General features: G+C 46.8%; 1 protein-coding gene across 1 annotated transcript in view; it reads left to right on the top strand.

Moving 5' to 3' along the window:
* The first annotated feature begins 3,178 nt into the window (after positions 1-3,178).
* LOC144506651 (arsenite methyltransferase) overlaps positions 3,179-19,209 on the top strand; it is a 35,660-nt gene continuing 19,629 nt past the window's right edge. The window contains exons 1-5 of the mRNA XM_078233050.1: positions 3,179-3,764; positions 8,585-8,715; positions 10,950-11,100; positions 13,261-13,397; positions 18,945-19,014. Of these exons, the coding sequence (XP_078089176.1) occupies positions 3,726-3,764; positions 8,585-8,715; positions 10,950-11,100; positions 13,261-13,397; positions 18,945-19,014 (528 nt within the window). The 5' untranslated portion in view covers positions 3,179-3,725. The remainder of the gene's footprint in view (positions 3,765-8,584; positions 8,716-10,949; positions 11,101-13,260; positions 13,398-18,944; positions 19,015-19,209) is intronic.

Below are 19,209 nucleotides of genomic sequence, written 5' to 3'. Positions count from 1 at the left end.
CCTGCTAGTCCACCTGACACTAAGGGACAATTTTAGCATGGCCAATCCACTTAACCCACACATCTTTGGAGTGTGGGAGGAAACCGGAGCACCCGGAGAAAACCCACGCAGACACGGGGAGAATGTGCAAACTCCATACAGACAGTGACCCAGGCCGCGAATCCAACCCTGGTCCCTGGCGCTGTGAGGCAGCAGTGCGAACCATTGTGCCACCGTGCCAGCAGAAGACCACAATTTCTACATGCCTTGCTATGTTTGGGTGTTCTAGCGTGTGTGTCAATAATTGGGGATGTGCTTAGGATCTGTAAGCTTCATAAACCTCCAAGGATTGCTTCATACTTATGTCTATCCTTGAGTGACTCTTTGATGCTATACATTTTGGGGTGGTCCAGCGGGTTTTCTGGAAGCTTTCATGGAAGTGGATGTGAACACCAACTCAACAATTCTGTCTGCTAGCTCACTGTCTGAAAAATCACCATATGTATCCTTTTCATCTGCTGATGAAGTGGTCTATGGATTCTGTAGGCATGACCTCTAGTCAATGAATATGGAAGCTTAACCTGATGCTCAACTCACCTTCATACCTCTGTGGATCCTTTAGCTCTTCTTCTGTTAATCCAGACATGTTCAACCTGTGTAAACTACCATTCCCAATTGCTAGGCAAAATTTTATAGCTTGTTTGTCTGGTTCAGATACAACTGAATCAAGAAACCATAGCTCTGCATGCTATTTAAACATTTTGAATTTGGATAGTAGGTAAACAGGAGAACATAAGAACATAAGAACTAGGAGCAGGAATAGGCCATCTGGCCCCTCGAGCATGCTCCGCCATTCAATAAGATCAAAGATAATCCTTTTGTGGGCTTAGCTCCACTTAGCCGCCCGTTCACCATAACCCATAATTCCTTCACTGTTCAAAAATGTATCTATCCTTGCCTTAAAAACATTCAATGAGGTAGCCTCAACTGCTTCACTGGGCAGGGAATTCCACAGATTCACAACCCTTTGGGTGAAGAAGTTCCTCCTCAACTCAGTCCTAAATCTGCTCCCCCTTATTTTGAGGCCATGCCCCCTAGTTCTAGTTTCACCTGCTTCTATCTTATCTATTCCCTTCAGAATCTTATATATTTCTATAAGATCCCCCCTCATTCTCCTAAATTCCAATGAGTATAGTCCCAGTCTACTCAGTCTCTCCTCATAAATCAACCCTCTCAACTCTGGAATCAATCTAGTGAATCTCCTCTGCACCCCCTCCAGTGCCAGTATACCCTTTCTCAAGTAAGGAGATAAAAACAGTACTCCAGGTGTGGCCTCACCAGCACCTTATCCAACTGCAACATAACCTCCCTGCTTTTAAACTCCACCCCTCTAGCAATGAAGGACAAAATGAAGGTAAAATCCATCCCAATTAAAACTGAGAAATTTTGTGGACATTTTGCCAAAACTCCAATCTATTTTTCAGCAATTTGCAAAGTCATCCATTTTAACCCTTCTCTGGCCTGATTTTTCTGACGGATTTGTTTGTTATTGCTATCCATCCATCCCATAACCTGGTCACTCACCTTCCTGACTGAGCCAGTCTGGTGTTGTTCCTCTCAATGCATTGTCCCACTACCAGAACTACACACTGCAACCTCACCACGAGTCAGAGAATCATAGAGTCATGCAGCATAGAAAAGGCCCTTTGGCCCATCGACTTGGCATCGTAGATATCTCTCACTAAAGGCACGCTAATCCCATTTTCCTGCACTTGCCCCACATCCTTGAATCATACAATGTTTCAAGTGCTCATCCAAATACTTTTTAAAGGTCTTAAGGTTCCTGGCCTCCACTACCTTGATGTGGAGATGCCGGCGTTGGACTGGGGTAAACACAGTAAGAAGTCTCACAACACCAGGTTAAAGTCCAACAGGTTTATTTGATAGCAAAAGCCACTAGCTTTCGGAGTACTGTTCCTTCATCCTCGGATGAAGGAGCAGCGCTCCAAAAGCTAGTGGCTTTTGCTACCAGATAAACCTGTTGGACTTTAACCTGGTGTTGTTAGACTTCTTACTCCACCACCTTTCCAGGCAGTACATCCTCTGAATGAAAAAGAATTCTCAATTCCCCTCTGAATCTCTTGCCTCTCACCTTAAAGTTAAAAATCATCTGTTTTGGGACTGCTTGCTCCCAGAACCCTAAGAGCTGACTCTGAACTGCTTGCTGCCTGCTTCCCCGTCGATAATGCGCTGGTGGTGAGTCGAACTGACAAGGAGAGGGATGGTGGGGTTGTACCAAGCTGGCAGATGTGCATGATTGCCTGGTGGGGTTACAGAAGGAGGCTTGGAACAAAAAGACTGCATTCCTGCCTCTGTCCTACCCGTTTCCATGGAGAGGGTGCTGAATGTCTGGAACTCGCTGCCCGGGGAGGTGGTGGGACCAGGTACGATAGCGGCATTTAAGAGACATCTTGACGAATACATGAATAGGATGGGAATGGAAGGATACGGACTCCGTAAGTGCACACGGTTTTAGTTTAGGCAGACATCATGATCGGCACAGGCTTGGAGGGCCGAAGGGCCTGTTCCTGTGCTGTACTGTTCTTTGTCTTTTGTTCTCCCCGGCATTTTAAAAGTAATTAAAAGTATTTATTAATCACAAGTAAGTCTTACATTAACACTGCATTGAAGTTACTGTGAAATTCCCCTAGTCGCCACTGTCCGGCACCTGTTTGGGTCAATGCACCCTAACCAGCACGTCTTTCGGACTGTGGGAGGAAACCGGAGCACCCGGAGGAAACCCACGCAGACACGGGGAGAACGTGCAAACTCCACACAGACAATGACCCAAGCCGGGAATCGAATCCAGGTTTCTGGCGCTGTAAAGCAGCAATGCTAACCACTGTGCCAGCGTGCCACCCCGGTATGAATGTTCCGGAGTACAGGAAACTTGGTCGACTGGGTAAGGGCAGTCACAGGCCAGGCAGCGGAAGGCAGGTACCCCCCCCCCCCACCCCACCCCCCCCCCCCCCCCCCCCCCCCCCAGACAAGGGGAGGCCTTGCCTCATGTGTCATAAACTGGGCCACTGATCAAAAGTGACATTAGCAGTGCCACTGAACCTTAATTAATATTCCTGCCTTAATGCTGTGGTTTTGACCTTTGGCCGCCTCATTCTGAACGAAAGAATTCTTGTCACTTCCTGAAAAAAAAAGCATTCCAAAGAAATGACCATCCGACGAATCGGAATGCCAGTCCAAGGACAACTGTAATTACAATCGCAGAACACCAAATAAAAGGTCCATCGCAAAGCGAACATTGTCGTCCTAATCAACCGGCTGACAAGATTTGCACATTTCCCTGAAACCACAGCGAGTTTAAATTCGGAAGTCCGCCTGTTTGACAAACAAACTGCTGGCTGTGCCTAATCCAACCCACTGGTGTTGTCAATGTGAAATGATTCTCTTGCCGTCAGTTCCCGACACCTGCTGTCGACCGGAAGGTGTCAGTAACAGTTGCGCTTGCCCCGCAGACAAGGCCAGCATTTGCTGTCCATTTCTAATTGCTCTTGCAGAGCTCACATCCTACTCAGGTTACGATTTACTGTGATGTCGCTCGGTGCACTTTGCCCCAGACAGTCTGTGGCAACAGAGTGAAAGACGCTTGTGTTGAGCCTTGCAGTAAGGCCCTGTTACAGGCAAGGATTTAGTGTCGATCTCAGGCCTCAACCCCCTCCCTCTGCACAGACATGAGCCTGGAGGACAGCACCATTCAGGATCAGGTTAAGGTAAGAGGATTTGGGCATCGCTGTGACATTATTCAAACTGTTTAGTTTTATCTGTAAAGCACAGCAAACACTCTTGAAATGCAAGGGAGCAGCAACCTCATTAGGAGCGTGCAGACTTCAGTGTTAATGTAGGAAAAGAACACACTTTAGAAAGAATCTCATTGCAATTCAATTGCCAATAGACACAGGGTCAAAAACAGAAAATGCTGGAAAATCTCAGCAGATCTGACAGCATCTGTGGGGAAAGAATAGAGCCAATATTTCAGGTCTAGATGACCCTTCTCCTCTGGAGATCTTCCCTCCACAGCCTCAACCTCATAGTTTCCCAACCCCGGACAGCCCACTTCTACCTCCTTCCCAAAATCCACAAACAGGACAGGCCCATCATGTCAGCCTGTTCCTGCCCCACCGAACACATTTCCTCCGATCTGGATTCCATTCTCTCTCCTCTTGTCCTGTTCCGTCCCACCTACGTTGCGATTCCTCCGATGCTCTCCGCCATATCAACGACTTCCAGTTCCCCGGCCCACATTCTGAAAGACGTGCTGGTTAGGGTGCATTGACCCGAACAGGTGCCGGAGTGTGGTGACTAGGGGAATTTCACAGTAACTTCATTGCAGTGTTGATGTAAGCTTGCTTGTGACTAATAAATAAAATGTTTTTTAACTTTTTTCAAACCGCCTCTTCTTCACCATGGATGTGTCTAAAATAAATACAGCAACTTTCAATAGACCCGGAGTGTTGCTCATGGGAACTGTTCGGCTGCCTGTGATTCTTTATTTCCCCTCGGTCCTAACACCTATTGTGTCCGCACACACTCACAGACACATACACTCACACACACACACACACACACACACACTCTCTCACAGACACATACACTCACACACACACAGAGACACATAGACAGACACTTACACACAAACACACAGATACACAGAAACAGATACACACAGGTAATCGCACACACACAAACACAAACACACACAGGCATAGACACAACACACCGACACACATGTTGTTACAGTTCAGTAGGTCTGAAGATATCTTCATATTCACCCACAGCTTAACTGCAAGCCTTTATTGACTCTTAGAACTATTTACTGATGTACAGTGAAGGGTACAAGCTGGAGCTGTCTCCATGCTGGCTGGTACACACAGCTCTGTCCAATTCGTGACTAACTCGAGAGCGGGTCATGTGCTCTCTTACATCACAGCATTCAGTCCCACATCCACCGTATATGTACCAGAACCTTCTACTACAACACACACACACACACACAAAACACACACACATATACACAAAATACACACACATATACACACACACAAAACACACACACATATACGCACACACACAAAACACACACACATATACACACACACACCACACACATACACACACATATACTGTGATGACTTCAGTCAGGCTAATGAGGTTGGCCTGCTAGGGTCCTGCACTATTAATGCCTTCAATGCCCGGTGGGCACCGCAAGGACTGGGGTGTATTATTGACCCCTTTAATCACATTTTAATTTGATGTTTTTAGTTTCCTTTCCGCTTTGTCTTTTGTTTCGGGCGGTTCCCCTACTTTTAGGGAGCTGCCCCTTTTGAGTTGTCCCTAAGTTAAGTTGATTTTGTTTATTTGATTGGACGCTAAAATATATCCCTGATGAGTCCTAATTGATGGTCCAATCAGGGAGCCTCGTGTTCCCTATTTGAAGCAGATGTGTCAGTCTCTCTGCCTGCTGAAGCAGGAAGCAACGAGAGTGAGAGCTCTGTTGTGTAGTATTCTCTTGTAAATAAAGAAAACTTGGTGACGGGACCTTCGCCTCCATGGAGTTATTATACATACGCACACACACATGCACACACATATACACGCGCATGCATGCACACATACACACATGCACACATATATACACACGCACAGATACACAAACACACGCACGCATGCACACATACACACGCACACACATATACACACGGACATACACACATAAATACACATACACACACACTCAAATATTAGAGGCTGACAATGGGGCATACAGGGTAATTAAGGGCTAAGCATGAGTGATAGAGGAAATAGCCTGCCAGGTTTTGTGTTTATCCACAGTGACTCTGGGTCAGAAGGGATAGTGGGCTCCACATTCATTGCAATCACTGCACACTGAAACTCCAGTCCTTGCCATAACTCTCTCTCTTCAGCTGTGACTCTTTCTCTCTCCACCTTCAAAACTCTCCCTTAAAACCCAATCTTCTAACATATCTCAGAGATGTCTTCCATCATCCGTACCCCAGTTGCAGGCCTGGTTACAGTGGACTTGGAGTTGGTGGGCAGGTGGCATCGAATTCTGTGGCAGTGATTTGTAAAATTCTGCTCAAGGTTCAATATCATCCTGATCTCCAAAACTGAAACCACCCAAACAGTAAAATACCACAGATGATGCAATCTGAAATAAAGGTTTAGTTTATTTATCAGTATCACAAAGAGGCTTACATTAACACTGCAAGAAAATTCCCTCGTCATCACACTTCGGCACCTGTTCGGGTACACTGAGGGAGAATTTAGCATGGCCAATGCACCCTAACCAGCACGTCTTTCAGACTGTGGGAGCACCCGGAGGAAACCCACGCAGTCGTGGGGAGAACGTGCAAACTCCACACAGACAGTGACCCATGCTGGGAATCGAACCCGGGTCCCTGGCGCTGTGAGGCAGCAGTGCTAACCACTGTGCTACCATAGAGCTCTGGAATAACTAGGCAGGTCTCAGGGGGAAAGAAATCAAAATTAACTGAATAACAAAAACCCTCCCTCCACCTCACCCTCCCCCTTAAGTTCTTAAGTTTTGCTACATCTTTGTAGCAATCTCTCCCAGCTCCCACCAATCACTGTTCCTGCCCCAGCACCCCCTCTTATAGACAATCACACTGTCCCCTCTCTTTAGTTCTGAAGAAGGAGCACGCGGACTCGAAACATTGGGCGCAATTTTACAGCCCCGCTTGAGCAAGACCGAAAATTCCCACCCGAGTTCAGTGGAGATTCCCGTTGTCGGACCCTCGCCCGCTCATCGTGGGTGAGGTGACAGAATTCCAGCCTCGATCTCTGTTTTCTCTCCATTCGGATGCTGCCAGACTTGCTGAGTTTTTCCTGATTAGCCACCTCTTGCTGTTGGGAGTTGTGTTAATGTCTCCATCATCATTCAGACACCAGTCTGCTGTTCCATAGGATCTTTTCTAACATTATATGAAAAGTTAATTTTGGCATCTAAAAAGAATTGCATTAATTTCTGGAAAGATTAGAATAAAATTTGCAAAACATTTTTTTTTGGCTGAATCACTCTTTTCTCCGAAACAATATTTGGGACAAGCTGAGATTACACTCCTTCCAAAGGCCAGAAATATAACAAGATTCAGGCTCAACATCCAGGGAGAAGCTTAACAGTAAAATTAATCATCAGATCAAAATACTGATTTTTACAAAACCTAATACCAAGCTGTGACCAATCAGACCTGTGCAATACCTGTCCTGGGAGTGTTTGATGGGGACAACTAGAGGGAGCTTTACTCTGTATCTAACCCCGTGCTGTACCTGTCCTGGGAATGTTTGATGGGGACAGTGTAGAGGGAGCTTTACTCTGTATCTAACCCCGTGCTGTACCTGTCCTGGGAGTGTTTGATGGGGACAGTGTAGAGGGAGCTTTACTCTGTATCTAACCCCGTGCTGTACCTGTCCTGGGAGTGTTTGATGGGGACAGTGTCAAGGGAGCTTTACTCTGTATCTAACCCCGTGCTGTACCTGTCCTGGGAGTGTTTGATGGGGACAGTGTAGAGGGAGCTTTACTCTGTATCTAACCCCGTGCTGTACCTGTCCTGGGAGTGTTTGATGGGGACAGTGTAGAGAGAGCTTTACTCTGTAACTAACCCCGTGCTGTACCTGTCCTGGGAGTGTTTGATGGGGACAGGGTAGAGGGAGCTTTACTCTGTATCTAACCCCGTGCTGTACCTGTCTTGGGAGTGCTTGATGGGGACAGTGTAGAGGGAGCTTTACTCTGTAACTAACCCCGTGCTGTACCTGTCCTGGGAGTGTTTGATGGGGGACAGTGTAGAAGGAGATTTACTCTACATCTAACCCCGTGCTGTACCTGTCCTGGGAATGGTTGATGGGGACAGTGTAGAGGGAGCTTTACTCTGTATCTAACCCCGTGCTGTACCTGTCCTGGGAGTGGTTGATGGGGACAGTGTAGAGGGAGTTTTACTCTGTATCTAACCCGTGCTGTACCTGTCCTGGGAATGTTTGATGGGGACAGTGTAGAGGGAGCTTTACTCTGTATCTAACCCCGTGCTGTACCTGTCCTGGGAGTGTTTGATGGGGACAGTGTAGAGAGAGCTTTACTCTGTAACTAACCCCGTGCCGTGCCTCTCCTGGGAGTGTTTGATGGGGACAGGGTAGAGGGAGCTTTACTCTGTATCTAACCCCATGCTGTACCTGTCTTGGGAGTGCTTGATGGGGACAGTGTAGAGGGAGCTTTACTCTGTAACTAACCCCGTGCTGTACCTGTCCTGGGAGTGTTTGATGGGGGACAGTGTAGAGGGAGCTTTACTCTGTATCTAACCCCATGCTGCTCCTGTCGTGGGAGTGTTTAATGGGGACAGTGTAGAGGGAGCTTTACACTGTATCTAACCCCGTGCTGCTCCTGTCGTGGGAGTGTTTAATGGGGACAGTGTAGAGGGAGCTTTACTCCGTATCAGTCAGGATTACTGAACGTGAAAATGGAACAAAAATGTAATTGGTTCTCTTCTGTTATTGGCCTCAGCGTTACTATGGGAAACGGTTGAAAAAATCTGAAGATTTACAGACCGATGTGACTTGCTCAAAACCATGCAACCTATTAAGTAAATCAGCTCGTGAGGCAATGACGCTCATCCACCCGGAGGTTACGCAAAGGTATTCAATTTTCAGCAACTTGCCTTGTATTGATGCTGATGGGAAACTGTGTGAATTTGTTCCACCTCATTCCATACAGAGGAACAGAGAGAGGCTCTTCAGCCCCTCAAGCCTGTTCCTCCCAGTCTGTTCGATCACGGTTCTATCCCTTGACTCTCGCTCCCTCCTCATTTCATAACTTTTAGTCTAAATAAGTATCCATCAGCCCAACTTTGTAAATTGACCCCGGCCTCAACAGCTCTTTTTGAAAGGCCATTCAGATCCCACTTTGTGTGAGGAAATTATTCCTGACATTCCTCCTCTTTAACATCAAGCCGTTTTGTACCGGACCCCTCCCACCAGAGGACAGAATTCCTCTGGATCTAACCTAAAGACTCTTCAATGGTCTGAAACTCCAGCCCTCTCCTTCATCAATTTCTGGGGATGGATTTGACACTCTCAAAGAACAAAGAAAATTACAGCACAGGAACAGACCCTTCGGCCCTCCAAGCCTGCACAGACCATGCTGCCCGACTTAACTAAAACCCCCTACTCTTCCGGGGACCATATCCCTCTGTTCCCATCCTATTCATGTATTTGTCCAGACGCCCCTTAAAAGTCATTATCGTATCTGCTTCCACTGCCTCCCCCGGCAGCGAGTTCCAGGCACCCACCACCCTCTGTGTAAAACAGTTGCCTTGTACATCTCCTTTAAACCTTGCCCTTCGCACCTTAATCCTATGCCCCCTAGTAATTGCCTCTTCCACCCTGGGAAAAAGCTTCTGACTATCCATTCTGTCCATGCCCCTCATAATCTTATAGACTTCTTTCAGGTCGACCCTCAACCTCCGTCGTTCCAGTGAGAACAAACCAAGTTTCTCCAACCTCTCCTCATAGTTGATGCCCTCCATGCCAGGCAACATCCTGGTAAATCTCTTCTGTACCCTCTCCAAAGCCTCCACATCCTTCTGGTATGCAGCGACTACTAAACAATTTGAAAACAGGGCAATGCCTTACCGTCCCTCTGCTGACTTCTCTGAAATCCTTCAGGGGGGGATGGGGTGGTGTTGGGCATCCCGGGAAGCACTCCACCCCCACCCCCTTGAGTCTATTGAGGCTTTGAAGTTATGAATTAAAGGCCATTTAGGGACCTCATCCTGTCTGCGCTGATACTTTTACCTGCACCAGAGCAGGTCCACATGCCCTGTGGTCCTGGGCCCATCGGAGGCACACTCCCCTCAGGTCATTCCCCCATCCCCACCCTCCACAATTTAACCTCCAGCCCCAACCTGTTGGATCTAGACCCTCCCTCCCAACACCACTATTGTCACCCCCCTCTGCACACCTTCCTTAAAGGGTGCCCCAATTCTCAGCAGTAAGAATAAAAGCAAATAACCCTCCCATGCGCACGGGGAACCCCCCCGTCCCCCACCAAAGGACCTCCCGAGAGGAAGCCCCACTTCTGGCAGTAGCCTGCCAATGCAGGCTCGATGCAGGGTTGAGGGGCAGAGTGGCCTCCTTCTGCACTGTAGGGATTCTATTGCCTGAATTTTACCGCCTTGCCCACCCCAGGGCTTGTAAGATCCCGCCCGAGGCCGACGGAGAATGCCGTTCTGCGAGCCTCGCCCGCCCCGGAATCGGGATGGGCGTGCTGGTAAAATTCCGACATATGATTCTCTGCCTGTTGGCACTGCCCCCTGGGGGTTGTACTTACCTGTGCACCCCCGGCATGGTCCCTTCACCTGGCTCCCATTGCTCCAGAACCTGTTGTAAACCTCCCCAACATGATGGGAAATACCAATGGGGAGACGATGCAGAGGGGAAGCCTGTTAATGACCTGATAATGTATTTAAATGAGGTTCCTGGGCGTGACCGTGTTACGTCACTGGCAGGTGGCGGGGACGAGCGTGTCACAAGATCTCACCCGTGAGACTCTTCTCTTTGGTCTCTCGTGAACTCTTTTACCCACATTGCTAAATTTGACAAATGCGAGAGCAAAATCCCAGCCTCTACATCTTTTTGTTTCTTTGTCTCTATCTTTCCCTCTCTTTCTTTTTTTGTCTTCCACTCTGACTCTGTCTTTGCATGCATGTGGATGTTTGAGTGTTTGCATGTGTGCGGCGTGTGTGTGTCTTCCTCTCTTTCTCTCTACTTCAGTCTCTCTGGTTCTCCCTGTCTCTTGCCACCTCTCCGTCTTTGGCAATCTCTCCCTCTCTTCCTCTCTGTCCCTATTCATTTTTCCAATTGTTTTCCAGATATTTTGGATGTGGACTTGTAGTCCCGGAGAAGCTGGAAGGATGCAAGGTGTTGGATCTGGGAAGTGGTTCTGGTCGAGACTGTTTTGCCCTGAGCAAACTAGTGGGGCCCAATGGTCACGTAACTGGAGTGGACATGACGGATGAGCAAGTAAGGCAATAGGAGAATTATTAACATTGTAATTGCTGCCCTCTCGACTAGGCTCCTGGATAACTATTTCTTTGGATTAATTCTACATATTCTGTGAATGTTTGTGGCTTACTTCATTCCTGGAGTCACTCACTGGTCCAATGTTTTATTTGTGAGCCAAAGTAATAAGCAATATTAAGTTATTTGACTGTGGGTACCATCATCATGAGAACCGGTCTTGAGGTCAGTGAGGTCCCCTGTCATGCCATTATTTATTAGACCACTGAAGAAATTTCTTAACTCACTGATCTAACTTAGAGAGTAAAAACGATAGCAGCAATCACCTAGCTACAGTCCTGCAGCGCTACTCCTTAAGATTTTTGTTGTTTTTGGGTTGACCAAGAATATCTCTCTGACTCCTTGCAGATTTCTGCTCTGAGCCTTCCACCATCCTCTAATCCCCCTCCTTCACTCAGATCTAGAGTAGCACAGGCCTAACTGGGTAAGGATTACAGATTTCCTTCCCTAAAGTACTCTAGTCAACCAGATGAATTTTTACATCAATCAATGATATCTTTATGGCCACTGTCAGGATCTCAGACCTGAACCCCTACGTAATTATAAAGCCAGACTGACCCCAGCAATATTTCTATTTTGACATAAATATGAGGAAAGGATACTTCACCCCAGGAGTAATTTTACTGATAAATTAGGGATCTTTTATCAAAACAAGCTTAATTCAGAACACAGTTTAAACATAACTCTAACAAAATGAAGCAGTTTAACTCTAATAGTTGAACAATCTTTAAACATGAAGAGAAATAACTCCAATTTCTAACTTATTACTGTTTCAGTTCCAAATAAGCAACGTTCATTCGAGTGAATTAAAACGCACTTTAAGTATAGTTAGCATATTTGCTACTAATCAGAATAGAATATTTTGGAGCTGTCAGAGAGACTTTGTCGAGAGAGAGAGAACAGATTTCTTTTTTTAAATAGCTCCGGCTGCAACTGAACTCTAATCTGAAACAGAAAGTTGTCTCTCTGCTACAAGCCTAGCTCCTCCCATTAACCATAGCGTCACATGACTCTGACAAAAAAACCCAGCTGCCATTCCTTTAATGAAAAACCCCAGGGCACCTTTTCATTTATAAACAAAAGTCCATTAGCTCTCTCCTAAATAAACACTACGTGGTTAAAATGAGTAATTATCCTGCTGTCCAGCATGATTTCCAGACAAATCAACTGCCTGTGTAAAAAAATACAGAGGGCGGGATTTTCCAGCCGCGCTCACCCCAAAACCAGAAAATCCCACCCGAGGTCAACGGACCTTTGCATTGTCTGTCCCCATCCTGCTACAATTCCCGTGGCGGGCGGGACGGGAAAAGTCCCCCTAGAGTCTTAACACATTTTGCAGAAACATAAAGGCCCTGATTTTCCCGTCACGCCCACCCCAAAATCGGCTTGCAGAGTGGCATTCTCCATTGGCCTCGGGTGCGGCCTTATGAGCCTCGGGCGGGCCTACAAGTAATATTCCGGCAAAAATATATCAATAGCAAAGTATCATCACAACACCAATACTGACACTAGATTTCAATTCCAGATTTATTAACAGAATTCAAATTCCACCATGGCTTGGAACCCATGTCCCCATTAGCCTGGGTCTCTGGATCACTGGTTCAGTGACATTACCACTACACCATCACCTCCCCTGCCTTCAGCGTGCTGCACCTGTCCTGGGAGTGTTTGATGGGGACTGTGTAGAGGGAGCTTTACTCTTTATCTAACCCCATCCTGCATCTGTCCTGGGAGTGTTTGATGGGGACAGGGTAGAGGGAGCTTTACCCTGTATCTAACTCCGTGCTGTACCTGTCCTAGGTTTGTTGGTGATAGTGTAGGGGGAGCTTTATGCTGTATCTAACCCTCTGCTGTACTTGTCCTGGGAGTGTGTGATGGGCACAGTGTAGAGGGAGCTTTACCCTGTCTCGGACACCGTGCTGCACCTGTCCTGGGAGTGTTTGATGGGTTCAGTGTAGAGGGAGCTTTACTCTGTATCTAACCCCGTGCTGTACCTGTCCTGGGAGTGTTTGATGGGGACAGTGTAGAGGGAGCTTTACTCTGTATCTAACTCATGCTGCGAATGCTAATCTGTTCCCTTACTACCCTCTAATTTTGCTCCAGATCCAAGTCTCACGAAAGTACATCTCGTATCATCAGGAGAAGTTTAATTACAAGGAAGCAAACGTGGACTTTGTCCAGGGATACATTGAGAAGCTGGGAGCTGCTGGCATTCAGTACAACATATTTGACGTTCTGATGTAAGTCATGAATGGGGATGGTGGCGAGGGGTTCACCGGAGAGGCGGGCCCAGGTTAGGGGGGTGGCAGACAGAAGAAAGCCAAACCTGATAGGGCCAACCTTCAGGACATTTGCGAGGCCCATGTAAATCCCATAAAGTCCCTGAGCCACCACCCAATCCTGAAGGCTCAGGGATCATTGTTGTCCAGTGGCTCATTAATGATCCAAATTGACATCCCGCCATCACCACAGTGGACCCTTCCTGCCCCAACTTAGTCAATAATTATTAGTGTCACAAGTAGACTTACATTAACACTGCAATGACGTTACTGTGAAAATCTCCGAGTTGCCACACTCCAGCGCCTGTTTGGGGACACTAAGGGGCAATTTCGCATGGCCAATGCACCTAACCAGCACATCTGTGGAAGGAAACCAGAGCGCCTGGAGGAAACCCACACAGACACGGGGAGAATGTGCAGACTCCACACAGACAGTGACTGAGGCCGGAATTGAACCGGGTCCCTGGCGCTGTGAGACAGCAGTGCTAAGCACTGTGCCACCGTGCGGCATTAAATATGACCTTGCTATTCTATAAAGGAGAGAGAGAGAAAACGGACAGCTACTGGCCAGTTAGCCTGACGTCAGTCATTGGGAAAATGCAGGAAACCATTGCTATGGAGGTGTGAACAAAGAACTTGGAAAATCAGACCTTGATCAGGCAGAGGCAACATGATTTGATGAAGATGATTTGATAAAAGTCTGCATGTTTTTGAGGATGTGACTAACAGAGCAATTAATGGACGTGACATATTTGGATTTTCAGAAGGCATTCCACAATGGATGAAGGGTTATTCAACAAGACAAGGGCTCTTGAAGTTGGGAGTAATCTGTTAGCATGGAGAGAGGATTGGTTAGTGAACTGATAGAGAATCGGAATAACAGAAGCATTCAGGTTAGCAGACTGTAACTATTGGAGTGTGACAAGGATCAGTGCTGGAGCCTCCACTTTTACAATCCATATCATTCAGGGTGGCACGGTGGCACAGTGGTTAGCACTGCTGCCTCACAGTGCCAGGGACCCAGGTTCAATTCCTGTCTGTGTGGAGTTTGCACATTCTCCCCGTGTCTGCGTGGGTTTCCTCCCACACTCCAAAGATGTGCAGGTTAGATGGATTGGCCATGCTAAATTGCCTCTGAGTGTCAAAGAGATTACCTAGGGTAAATATGTGGGGTTACGGGGATAGGGCCTGGGTGGGATTGTTGTCGGTGCAGGCCCAATGGGTCGAATGGCCTCCTTCTGCACTGTAGGAATTCTATGCTAAATTAGTGACTTGCCAAAGTAGTGAGAGCAACATATGTAAGCTTGCTGATGACCCAAAACTGGGTGAGACATTAATCTGTGAGGAGGACATTGGAGGCTATAAGGAAAATGGGGAGAAATGTGGGATCATTTGCTTTAGTAGGAAGAATAAGAAATTTGAGTTCTTTTTAAATAGTAATGAAGTTTTAAATGCTGCTTTCAGAAAGATGTGGGAGTCCTCGTGCAAGAAACACAGCAAGCTGGCATGCAGGTGCAGCAAGCAATTAGGAAGTGAAATGGCATGTTAGCCTTTATTGCAAGGGGATTTAGAATGCAAGAATAAGGAAGCCTTGCTGCAGTAGTGTGGGACTCAGGTTCATAGAATAGAATCATGGTATCCTATAGTGCAGAAGGAGGCCATTTGGCCCATCGAGTCTGCACCAACCACAATCCCACCCAGGCCCTATCCCATAACCCCATGCATTTACCCTAACTAGTCCCCCTGACACTAAGGGGCAATTTAGCATGGCCAATCCCCTAACCCGCACATCTTTGGACTGGTTTGGAATACTAGGTGCAGTTTTAGTTTTCTTATTCAAGGAAGGATTTACTTGCCTTGGTGGCAGTACGACTAATGTTCACCAGATTGGTTGTTGGGATGAGAGGGTTGCCCTATGATCAGAGGCTAAGTAAATTGGACCAATACCCTCTGGAGTTAAGGAGGGTGAGAAATAATTTCCTGGAGCAGGATTTTCCGGCCTCTCCTGCCGACGGGATCTTCCAGTCCCGCTGAAATCAATGGGGATTTGAATGGCCCACCACATCCATAAGGCCATAAGATGTAGGAGCATATATAGGCCATTCAGCCCATCGGATCTGTTCTACTATTCAATGAGATCATGACTGACCTGATAATCCGCAACTCCACTTTCTCGCTCCATTCCCATAACTTTTGATTCCCTTCTTGATTAAAAATTTGTCTATCTCAGCCTTGAACATACTTAACGGCCCAGCCTCTACAGCTCTCTGTGGAAAAGAATTCCACAGATTCACTAACCTCTGAGAGAGGAAATTCCTCCTCATCTCTGTCTTAAATGGGCAACCCCTTACTCTGAGATTTTGCCCCCTGGTCCTGGACTCTCCCACAAGGGGAAACAACTTTTCACACAGAGGGTGGTGGGCGGGTGGAATCAGCTGCCGTCAGTGGTGGTGGAGGCGAACTCAATAGGATCTTTTAAGAGACTCCTGGATGAGTACATGGAGCGTAGTAGGATGGAGGGTTACAGGTAGGTCTAGAAGGTAGGGATGTGTTCGGCACAACTTGTGGGCCGAAGGGCCTGTTTGTGCTGTAGTTTTTCTATGTTTCTATGTTTCTAACTCTCAGCATCCACCCTGTCAAGCCCCCTGAGAATTTTATATGTCTCAATAAGGTCGCTTCTCATTCTTCTAAACTCCAAAGAGTACAGGCCTAACCTAATCAACCTCTCCTCATACCTCTTCTCTGGACTGTGTCCAATGCCAGTAAGGTGCTCTTTCGGAGAGTCAATGCAGACTCGATGGGCTGAATAGCTTCCTTCTGCACTGTTCTATTGTCCTATGGGATTGACAGGGCAGAGACTGAGAGGTTGTTCCCCTGATAGGGAATCAGAACAAGGGGTACCGTCTCAGAATACAAGGTTGACTATTTAGGACAAAGCTGAAGAGAGATTTTGTCACCTGCAGGCTTGTGAAACTTTGGAATCCTCTATCCCAGAGAAACACAGATACTCACTCTTTTGAGTGCCTCTAAGACTGAGATCAGGGTACTTGCGGACTCTAGGGGAAGAAAGGATATGGGTGGGAAAGTGAAGTTGGGATAGAAGATTAGACGTGATTGTATTGAGGCTGTGTGGCCTACTCCTACTTCTAAAAGGTAAAAGATTACAGCATGCTGCTGTGCAGAGGGACCTGGGTGTCCTTGTGCATGAATCATAAAAAGTTGGTTTGCAGGTGCAGCAGATAATTAAGAAGGCAAATGGAATTTTGTCCTTCATTGCGAGAGGGATGGAGTTTAAAAACAGCGAGGTTATGTTGCAGCTGTACAAGGTGCTGGTGAGGCCACACCTGGAGTACTGTGTACAGTTTTTGTCTCCTTGCTTGAGAAAGGATATACTGGCACTGGAGGGGGTGCAGAGGAGATTCACTAGGTTGATTCCAGAGTTGAGAGTGTTGGTTAATGAGGAGAGACTGAGTAAACTGGGCTATACTCATTGGAATCCAGAAGAATGAGGGGAGATCTGATAGAAACATATAAGATTATGAAGGGAATAGATAAGATAGAAGCAGGAAGGTTGTTTCCATTGGCAGGTGAAACTAGAACTAGGGGCACAGCAGCAAAATAAAGGGGGAGCAAAGTTAGGACTGAGTTGAGGAGGAACTTCTTCACACAAAGGGCTGTGAATCAGTGGAATTCCCTGCCCAGTGAAGCAGTTGAGGCTACCTCATTGAATGTTTTTAAGGCAAGGATAGATACATTTTTGAACAGTAAAGGAATTAAGGGTTATGGTGAGCAGGCAGGTAAGTGGAGCTGAGTCCACAAAAAGATCAGCCATGATCTTATTGAATGTCGGAGCAGGTTCGAGGGGACAGATGGCCTACTCCTACTCCTAGTTCTTATGTTCTTATTTCACATGCTATTTTGGGGGCAAGCTTGCAGAAACCTGACTTGTATTCCATTGAATTTTTCAGATTGAGGGTTTGATTTGAAGGTGATTCAAAGATTTGCTAGGGTGGAGAAACTCAGAGGAACTATTTCCTCTGGTTAGACAGTCAAAAAGGAGGGGAAATAATCTTCAAATGAGAGCCACAGTAACAGGAGAGAAACCAGGAAATACTTCTTCATGCAAATGGTGATGGAAAGCAGGGACTCTCTTCCCAAAAGCTTCCTGTTGCGGGCGGACAGTTGGAGCTTTTAAAATCGAGATCATTAGATTTTTATTGAGCAAGGGTGCCTAGGGATAGAAGCTAATGCAACTAAATTGAGTCACAATGCAAATCATCCATATCTTAGTTGGATGGCAAAAGTTGGGCTGGCACGGTGGCACATTGGTTAGCGCTGCTGCCTCATAGTGCCAGGGATCTGGGTTCGATTCCTGGCTTGAGTCGTTGTCTGTATGAAGTTTACACATTCTCCCTGTGTCTGTGTGGGTTTCCTCAGTGTGCCTTGGTTTCCTCCCACAGTCCAAAGATGTTCGGGTTAGGTTGATTGGCCATGCTAAATTGCCCCTTAGTATTGGGGGATTAGTAGGGCAAATATGTGGGGTTATGGGAATAGGGCCTGGGTGGGATTGTTGTCGGTACAGGCTCGACGGGCCAAATGACCTCCTTCTGCACTGTAGGGATTCTATGATTCTATGGTATTCAAGGGGCTGAGTGAGCTCTTTTTGTTCTTATGGGCAAATACAGTGCATTTCCTCTTTTGTAATATACTTAAGAATATACTATGAATTAGGAGCAGGAGTAGGCCACTCAGCCCCTCAAGCCTGCTCCATCATTCAATAAGATCATGGCTCATCTAGCTGTAACCTTCTGCCTTACCCCGATAACCTTTTGCCCTCTTGTTAATCAAGACTCTATCTAGCTCTGCCTTAAAAATATTCAAAGACTCTGCTTCCACTGCCTTTTGAGGAAGAGAGACTCACAACCTCCGAAGAGGAAATAAATTCTCATCTCTGTCTTAAATGAGCAACTCATTATTTTTAAGCAGTGACTGCTAGTTTTGGATGAGGGAGGGTTTTATTGAGGTTTATAAAATACTCAACAGGATTGATAAAGTAAACGTTAACCAAATGTCCCCCCTTCTGGAACAGTCTAGGACAAGAGGTCATAGTTGTAGAGTAAGAGGGGGGAGGTTCAAGACAGAGATAAGGAGAAGCAACTTCTCACAGAGGGTTGTGAATCTACGGAACTCACTGCCCCAGAGTGCAGTGGATGCGGAATCAATCAATGGATTCAAGAAAGAGATAGATAAATATTTGACCAAAAGCAGGATGAAGGGCACTGGGAAGAAGGTATGGGAAGTGGAGTTGGGATGAGATGGAGATCAGCCATGATCAAATAGAATGGCAGGGTGGGCTCAATGGGCTGAATTGCTAACTCTCGCTCCTAATTCCTATGTTCCTACGTTCCTACAAGAGAAAGCATCCTCTCCAGGGCCACACTGTGAAGACCCCTCAGGATCGAGACCCCTCAGGTTTCAATCAAACATCTTTGCTCATATTTTTTTCAGCTCGAACTGTGTCATTTGCTTGTGCCCAGATAAAAAGGCAGTCTTTGAAGAGGCCTATCGGGTCCTTAAGGTTGGTGCCGCGCTGTCGCTGGAGACCAGAATGATTACTGTTCTTAGCATTAAATGCTTTGTGTGCTGCGGGTGGGCGGGGCGGGGGTGAGGGGGGGGGGGGGCTGTTGGTGGGGGAGGGGCGTTCAGGACATTTCAGAGGCTCAGAGATGTTTGTGTGCAAAATGCTTCACCACTGAGCCCATCATTCCACTTG

Source organism: Mustelus asterias, chromosome 17 (assembly GCF_964213995.1).
Source record: "Mustelus asterias chromosome 17, sMusAst1.hap1.1, whole genome shotgun sequence".
Lineage (NCBI taxonomy): Eukaryota > Metazoa > Chordata > Chondrichthyes > Carcharhiniformes > Triakidae > Mustelus > Mustelus asterias.
Note: the sequence above shows the minus strand (reverse complement) of the source record. Positions and strands in the feature narration are given on the sequence as shown.